This window comes from Calidris pugnax, unplaced genomic scaffold, assembly GCF_001431845.1.
Source record: "Calidris pugnax isolate Ruff unplaced genomic scaffold, ASM143184v1 scaffold42, whole genome shotgun sequence".
NCBI classification, from domain to species: Eukaryota; Metazoa; Chordata; class Aves; order Charadriiformes; family Scolopacidae; genus Calidris; species Calidris pugnax.
In genome coordinates, this window is record NW_015090920.1 from 1133009 (window position 1) to 1141801 (window position 8793).

General features: G+C 44.8%; 1 protein-coding gene across 2 annotated transcripts in view; it reads left to right on the forward strand.

Annotated features, from left to right (window-relative positions):
* The first annotated feature begins 6 nt into the window (after nt 1-6).
* HNRNPD (heterogeneous nuclear ribonucleoprotein D) overlaps nt 7-8793 on the forward strand; it is a 12185-nt gene continuing 3398 nt past the window's right edge. For both annotated transcript variants that reach the window (XR_001412927.1, XM_014950038.1), the window contains exons 1-6: nt 7-71; nt 4633-4801; nt 5627-5788; nt 6908-7039; nt 7969-8068; nt 8167-8313. Coding sequence is in view for 1 of the 2 variants with exons in the window: in XM_014950038.1 (XP_014805524.1) it covers nt 4637-4801; nt 5627-5788; nt 6908-7039; nt 7969-8068; nt 8167-8313 (706 nt within the window). In the remaining variant the exon portion in view is untranslated. The remainder of the gene's footprint in view (nt 72-4632; nt 4802-5626; nt 5789-6907; nt 7040-7968; nt 8069-8166; nt 8314-8793) is intronic.

Below are 8793 nucleotides of genomic sequence, written 5' to 3' on the forward strand. Positions count from 1 at the left end.
GGCGGCGGCGGCGGCGGGATCGAGTCGGAGGGAGCCAAGATCGACGCCAGCAAGAACGAGGAGGACGAGGGGTGAGCGGCGCGGGCGCCCCGCGGCTTTTGTCTGTGGTACCGTCCTGCCGGGGCGGGAGGGCGGTGGGGCCCGGCGCCCCTCAAGGCGGCTGGGCCCGGCCTGGCCCGGCCCCGCTTACCGCCCTGTTTGTTTACTTGGCGCCGCCGCGACGTCACGTACCGGGCCGGGCCGGCGGGGGCGGGAGAGCGGCGCCGCTCGGGCACCTCCGCCTTCCCCTTCGCCGGGGGCACCGGGGCGTGTGGAGCGGGGTATGGGGAGAGAGGCCCGGGCGGGCCGCGGGTCGGCCCGGGTCGGTAGCCGGGGCCTCACCTGGAGGCTGCAGAGCTAAAGGCGAGGCGGGCACCCCCCGGCGTGCTGTGGGGAAGCGCCGCCGAGCCGGTAGCCGGTTTGCTCTTGGGCATGGCGGGGGGGCGGGGGCGGTCATTTCCTCAGCGAGAGTTCGCCGACAACACCGAGCTGGGTGGCGCGGTCCACGGGCTGGAGGGAAGGGATGGCATTCCAGGCTGGAGAGGTGGCCCCTGTGCAAACCTCGGGAAGTTCAGCCAGCCAAGTGCAAGGCCCTGCACCTGGGAGTTGGCAATCCCAGGCACAGTTGGACGGAGAATGGCTGGAGAGCAGCCTGAGGAGAAGGACTTGGGAGTGCTGGTGGATGAGAAGCTCAACACGAGCCAGCAGTGCGCACTGGCAGCCCAGAGAGCCAACCCCATCTTGGGCTGTATCAAAAGCATGGCCAGCAGGTCACGGGAGGTGATTCTCCCACTCTACTCTGGTGAGACCCCCCCCGGAGCTCTGTGTCCAGCTTTGGAGTCCTCAACACAGAAAGGACATGGACCTGTTGGAACGGGTCCAGCCGAGGGCCACAAAGATGCTCAGAGGGATGGAGCATCTGTGAAGACAGGCTGAGAGAGCTGGGGTTGTTCAGCCTGGAAAAGAGAAGGCTCCAGAGAGACCTTAGAGCAGCCTTCCAGTACCTGAAGGGGCTACAGGAGAGCTGGGGAAGGACTCTTTGTCAGGGAGTGCAGTGACAGGACAAGGGGGAATGGTTTTAAATTGGAAGAGGGGAGATTTAGATGAGATACCAGAAAGAAATTCTTTGCTGTGAGGGTGGTGAGACACTGGAAGAGGTTGCCCAGAGAAGCTGTGGCTGCCCCATCCCTGGAGGGGTTCAAGGCCAGGCTGGATGGGGCTTGGAGCAACCTGGTCTGGTGGGAGGTGTCCCTGCCCAGGGCAGGGGGGTTGGGACTCGATGATCTTTAAGGTCCCTTCCAACTCTAACCATTCCATGATTCTATAACATGATCTAGGTCTCTTTCACGATTAGTGGGAGCAGCGCTGTCCAGTGGGGAAAGTTTCATGCCCTCTGCCAACCAGATCCCACAGCCATGGGCAGTGACTGGCCCTGAGGTGTACATCTGGTGTGATGCACGCCAAACTAACAATTTTTTTTTTTTTTTGAGGGTGTCATTTCTAAAAGGTAGCACAGGGTGTAGGTGAACACTCAGCGTTGCCCTGTGCTGCAAACATAAACGGTGTGTTGGTCATGAGGCACCCTAACATTGCCACCCTAAACCATTCCTCCTCTTCTGTGAGGAAGATTGCTGTAGGTGATAACTTAAGAACGAAGGCAGCTTTTAATCTTTTTAATGGCTTCTGCCAGATGCTTGGCATGGGGCAGTGTCACTTTAATATGGCAGGTGAAGTTTATATGTAATAAATCCGGTTACAGGACAGGCTGTTGCTGTACACCATCTCCTGTCAGGCCAATAAGAAACTCAGGCTGCAGGTCTGGTTTTGATCAAGGCAGAAAATAAACTGGATAAAGGAACACTAGCTACTGTGTGCTGTAGAGAATTGCTGCGAAACCTTCCCGAGTATCTTCCTCTTGTAATAACTTGGGATGTTGCTGCGAGCAGGGAACCGTTTTTGGCTGCTTTGAAAACTTAAAATGTTTTTGTTACTTGTTACCTGCTTGTAATGGCTTTAAGTACCTTTGTAATTTGCATATTTGTTTTACTTTTTGCCCTTGAATGCGCACCTATTAAGAGGTTTTCGTAAAGAAGTCTGTCCTCTTTTGAGTCAGTGCAGCCTAGAAGAAGTTGTCACTGAGTGGGACAGTGACATTGGGCAGCGATAACATGTAGCACACGATGACTTGTACTTTAGTTCCATCGGTTTTTTGACCTGTGGAGTCTTATGGGTACAGCTGTCCTTGTAGTAGAGAGAAAACAGCACATCTTTGGTAGCCTCGGATGCAGGTACGTGGGTGTTTCCTTTGCATTAGGAATTTGTGTTTTCAGGAAAAAAACAGTGTGCAGGTTCTCGTACCCTCAGATCTCCTCAGTGAGAACTGCAGACATGAGAAATCCACAATTTGGCAGCTGTCAGGCAATTTCCCGACTAGCCTCTTGGAGGAAAGCCAAAGCTACTAGTTGTGGTGATGTCTGTGCTCTGTTTAGCTAAGTCTGAAGTTTGAAAGCTTTCCCAGTACCCTTCTGGTAACTTATTTTGGAAAACCGTATGCGCTGATGTGACTTAAACTGGCCAAACTGTGCTTTGGGAAATGTACGTAAGCTTTTGACAGCACTGTGAGGTGGCACCTTAATTGTTTGTTGTGTTCACCTTCATGTTGTAGCCTTGCTCTGGCCTCTGTTTTGCAGTGGAGAGGTAGGTTGTCACCTTCTGTAGTGGCAAGCCGAAGCAGTCGTGGTTTTTGGCTGTTATGCCATGCAGTTATTGCATGGTGGGAGGAAAATCCTTCGGAGGGCTGTTGGTATCAAACTCGTGTTCTTGGTGTGTCATGTCCTTAGTGACATAAAGCAGGCGGTTTGTGTGTTTATGTTGATTGTTCTTTAATAGCTGTAAGAGGAAAATAATATGTAATAAACGTTAAAAATACATGTGTACGTTAATGGTTTGTTGATGACTGTAAAACAGAGATGTTTTGTATGTCACAGAGCAAGTGTCCATTCAGTAGTAACTGCTGAAGTATCACTATCCCCTGTATGTCAGAAATACAATGCTGCGTCCTCTGTATGTGTTCTGTTTTTTGCTGCTTAAAAAAAAAAAAACAAACCACAAAACAAACAAAAAAGAAACTTAATGATGGATGAACACAAGGATGCAAACATCCTTTGAGTTACTATCCGTGGACCATTACTCCTGTATTGATCCTGAAGACAATAAGATGTCACACTAGAAAGGGCTTTTTGTGCTTTGGTAAAGAGAGATCTGGAACTGAGGGGACAAGTGAATGAAGGGGAATCTGTTCTCCTCTTTATAGACTTCAAGAATTTTTATGGATACTTCTGAAGCTCATGAACCCAAACATCTCTATGGAGGTTGGATATGTTTGTAAGAAGCTGAATGTTCTTTTAGTTCTGTAAGAGCACAGCTAATTCAATGGAGTTAGTTCACGTGAGCAGCTTTTGATTGGAGAGAATTTGACTTAGGAAAGTACAATGTGATTGTACTTGTATGTGTGTGGAAACTGGAGGAGTTGAAAACGTGCTGCAGTGGTTTTCCAGGTTTTCTGATAACTGTACATGTGATTGTGGAATAAGTTGGTACAGTGAAAATGGACGAAGCTTTGTAGAAAGTGTTCTTATAGATCGTAATGGATCATGGTTTTTGTTTTGAGCCCACTGTAAAATCTTCTTTACCTGTATTAGAGGAGATCATCTAAAATCAAATCCTCTTTTGAATGGGTGCATAAGCCTTATGCCTAATAACTAGGAATGCTTCATTTGTGTGCATACTGGATTGATCTTATTTGGTGCAAATCATGAAGTGTTTCCCTTTGAGACACAGCAGTTCTTTATATATATATATAGATATATATAAATTTTTTTGTGTGGCTTACTAATGTGATACGATTGCCATGATTTCATTCCAAGCTTCCAGTGGGCTTTTGAAAATACAAGTCATTATCTGAGTTACCTGTGCCTGTTTCCCTGGCAGCACTGGTACTGTAGCTGGAAGGTGGGGAAGATCATTGGGAAGATGTTCTTTGTGCCAGGTGTTTATATCATGGTTTGGGGAGGAAAGATAAGTTTTGACCATCCAGTACTTGTGCTTTTTTACTGCTTTCTGGGGGAGGGGGCTTAACTAAACTTCCTTTATTTGTTTTAATTTAATTTACTAATATCAACGTATGTCCAGTCCAACCTAGTACATAAATGTTTCTGTTTAACTGCGCTGGCTTATAAATCTGTTTTGCCTGTGTTTGTTTCATAAGCAGTTGTGTGGAGGCTCTGCAGATAACTAAATGGAATTAAACCTGTGGTGGGGATGCAAGGAAGTAGTAAAATATGTTTTTGTCACTCTTTATAGTTTCTTGGGATAGCATAGTAAGCAACTGCAGTGGAAAATGGTGCAAAACTTTTGTGTACATCTAAGTTTTATTTAATCTGGCCACGATCATTTAAGCAAGTTCTCAAAAAGCATGTAGGGTGACTGATAAAATTCTGCTATTCCTTACATTGGGTAACTGAGCTCATAAAGCTTGACAGTACGGGATTTTGAGTGAGACACATTAACAGATTAACCATCTTCTCTTAACAGGAAAATGTTTATTGGCGGCCTTAGCTGGGACACTACAAAGAAAGATCTGAAGGACTATTTCTCTAAATTTGGTGAAGTTGTAGACTGCACTCTGAAGTTAGATCCCATCACTGGGCGATCAAGAGGCTTCGGCTTTGTACTCTTCAAAGAATCAGAGAGCGTAGATAAGGTAGTATTAATGTTATGAAATACTATGTTCAATTTTAGGTAGGGAAGATACAGCACTCAGATGATTGTATGCATAGTTGGTTGTACATGATCTGTTAATCAAGATGACCCTGGGATACAATATACTTAAGATACTTACTGAAATGTTTTTGGTTTTTTTTTCCAAAACTTGTCTTGCTTGTGATGCAGCAGCCAGGACCAGCACTGGTTCCCTAAGTGTGGCTTTTGGATACTTACAGGGGAGTATACTGCAAGCTGCTGGACTTGAGCACTTCAAAAATATATTTATATATAATGTATGTCTTCTGCGTACTACTGTGAAAGCAGTAATTTACAAAAAGCTTTGTATTGCATTCCAGAGCAGCACTGTGAACCCCTAGAGTAGAGCCAGTGGCTTTGATAGAATTGGGATTTATCTAAGCAAAAATTAGCTGTTAACCTTTCTCACATGCTGTTGACATAGCACACTGAAAAGTTTTCACCTTCATTTATCTTTGGTAATAACTAAATACAGGTTCTTTACTTCATGAGCTTTGGGGATGGTTTTTTTAAGTACTTTCTGAGAAGCATTGCACATTCTTTCTCCCCTTGAGTGGTATGTGGCTCCAGGTGACTTCTGAAATGCGTTGTCAGAACTGTCTGTGTCAGTGGATCAAAATATGAAGATGTTTCGTTTTGTGCAACAAAATATTGCTGTAATTGAAATATTGAGATGGACGCAATAACATTAACATAAACTAAGTATGAAATAACTGTGCCTTGCTAAAAATATTGGTGGAACATGTAGCTTGAACTGTGAGTAAGATTGTGTTTTAATTTTCTGCAGGTCATGGACCAGAAGGAACACAAGCTGAATGGGAAGGTCATTGATCCAAAAAGAGCTAAAGCCATGAAAACAAAAGAACCCGTTAAAAAGATTTTTGTTGGGGGCTTATCTCCAGACACGCCTGAGGAGAAAATAAGGGAATATTTTGGAGGTTTTGGCGAGGTACGTGGTGAAATAAGCTGCTTATATTTGTAGAACTTGTTCTGTCTTCACAAATTTAGTAATAAATAGTTGCCCCCCAAATGCAACCTGCATGGACAGTACTGTAAATTTGATGGCCAGTGTAGGTCCGTGTATTTTAGTAGTCAGAATTTTCATGTAGGGGTATTAATGACAGGCTTTTGAGTAGCATTAACTGGTTTAATGGGAGGAGGAGCTGGGATAAGTCAGTGATTTATTAATGGGAACTGATTCTTGGGATGTCTGACGGTCTTGGCTGGGACAGGCATGGCAGGCAACGTTTTTGAGCACGCTGCTTTGGTCAGTTGGGCAAGAAGCTCTTCAGCCAGCCAGCTGATTGGCAATGGCTCAAATTCAGACAGTTTGCCTCAATTCTGTGTGACTCTGTCTGTCCCCAGGTTTTGGTGGTGCAGATGAACAAAATATCACTTGCAGTCCCTAAAAGCTGGCCTTGTGTGAGCTTGGTACAGCTGCTGCTTCCCTGTTAGTTCTCAAATGTTGAGAACCTCATGACAACTCATCACCTCGTGGCAACTCTGTTGTTGGGGAATTTGGTTGTCAAATACCTGCTGTCTTACTGCCTTACAGACAGTTCACTCTGGACTACAGACTAATTACTGTTTGCCTAGGCTGAAGTCTCATGTGTCATTTATAACGAGAACTTCACTCTGCGTTTGTGTAAAATTTGTCCTGTTTAACATAAAATTTTGTCAGCGTTGTGGATGAACCGAACGATGCACTCAAACAGAGCTGCATCCTTTTCATACAAAACTTGGAGGTTTAGGTCTTCTCAGGGTTTGAAACGCCTAGTTAGGTCAGTCTCAGCTGAGTTAAAACTGAAAAGTCAAACTGTGACTTTATCTGGCACAACTGAAGTATTCTTTTTGCATCGTGTTTTGCACGAAATCTTTTACGCAATTATGAGCGCTATTTCTAGTGAAGGTGATGTTTGTGATGGTTTCTAGTGATGTAAAGCCCTACGAAGGAGGCACATTGTCATCTTCAAGTTAAATAATTGCAGTTAACAAATACGACCTGTTACAAACACTTTTAAATGGCATGAATGGCGGGATAAATGATAAAATCGCTGTCTTCTACCAGGTTGAATCAATAGAGCTGCCCATGGACAACAAGACTAACAAGAGGCGTGGGTTTTGCTTCATTACTTTCAAGGAGGAGGAACCCGTGAAGAAAATAATGGAAAAGAAATACCACAACGTTGGGCTTAGTAAAGTAGGTGGTATTTTTCCTAGAAAAACTGAACAATGGCAGTCGAGGGAATTACATTATCAGTTGCATCTGGGGATAATAGTCTGAAAATACCTGTATTTTTTCCCCATTATTTCTCATGCATACACAATAGGTATTAAGCCTCTGTAGTATTTATATAGGTGCTAGGAATAGGTTATTGTAATCTTAACTTCTGAGCTGAGGGGGTTTCTGGTGAGGTTTTGTACTTCACCCCCAGTGGGGAAAGAGCTAAGATGCAGCCTTATTTGTTCATTGTGAAGCTCCCACATTCTCCAGCTGTGTGGTCAGTGCTGTGTCACTGCCAGGTCAGGCTGCATCGTGTTTTCCTGCTGGCCAGATCTTTGTGTGTTTAACGTGGAAATATTTTGTTGGTTTAAGCAAAATGTCAATTTATCTTAGAGCGCTTCCGAAAGCGGAATGAAACGGGAAATTGGGCTTTCTGTTGGAAATTATGTTCCTTTCAGAAAACTGCTTGAAATTCATCCTAGCAACAGAACCTCAGATTGTAGCTAGCGTCTTCTCTGTTGGATCAATGTGTAGTGAAAGCTTCAGAACAGAGCTGAGTAAGAATGTTGACCATACTTTGGTAATGGGGATTTGATACCACTTTTCCCGATAAATAGACCTCAGAGGTCTGTTTCAAAGGGAAAACAGAAAGAAAACAAATCAGCAAGCATTATTTTCAGAATTGGTTCTACTGGCAGGAAATTAGGGAACTTGTTTTTATAACGCCAGTGTCTTACAGCCATTTTCAAGTTGGAGAGTGTATAAGCTATTATTTTTTTTCAGGGAGAGCACCAGGGTGACCAGATCCTATTTTCTGCTTAGCGTTCTGTAAAACACTGTTTAAGAATGTTTCGGGGGGGGTTATGTTTGCTAATTGAATTTGACTCCCAACTTTCTGTTTCCAGTGTGAAATAAAAGTAGCCATGTCAAAGGAACAGTACCAGCAACAGCAGCAGTGGGGGAGCCGAGGAGGGTTTGTCGGAAGAGCTAGAGGAAGAGGTGGAGGTAAGCTTGCACTGCTGTTGTTTTGGAAGGTGAGGGACTCGTTTGAATGAGAACAAGTCTCCTGCAGTTCTTAGTTTTTTGGCATTTTGTGTTGCCAGGCCCCAGTCAAAGCTGGAACCAGGGATACAGCAACTACTGGAATCAGGGGTATGGGAACTATGGCTACAACAGCCAAGGGTATGGAGGTTATGGAGGATACGACTACACTGGTTACAACAACTACTATGGATATGGTGACTATAGCAGTAAGTATTGAACTTTTTCTAAGAAGTCCTAATCTGCTGCTCGTAAGAAAATTGCTGTTACAGATATGAAAGATGGATGGCTCTAGAACATACTGGTTTAGACTTCTAACGGCCTTAGCAGCACTGATCTCACGTGTGGCATTCTTGGTTTCCAGCACCTCTCTGTTGGAACCAGGTGGTGTTCCAACACCACGTTTCATGTGTCACGTGTGCGTGGACACTGGTTATGTCGTGGGGCTGGGGTGCTGCTGAAAGCCCCCTGTCCCCCTGAGAGAAGAGTATTCTCTCTCCTGGTCGTAAGGGAAGGTGTCCCTCAGCTTGCTCGGTTTCACAGCACTGTTAGTTACAGAATCACAGAATCTTAGTGGTTGGAAGGGACCTCTGAGATCACTGAGTCCAACCACAAAAAAAAAAAAAAAAAACCAAAAAAAACCCCAATCACATTCCTCCCCCCTGCAAACAGGCACAACCCAAAAATCT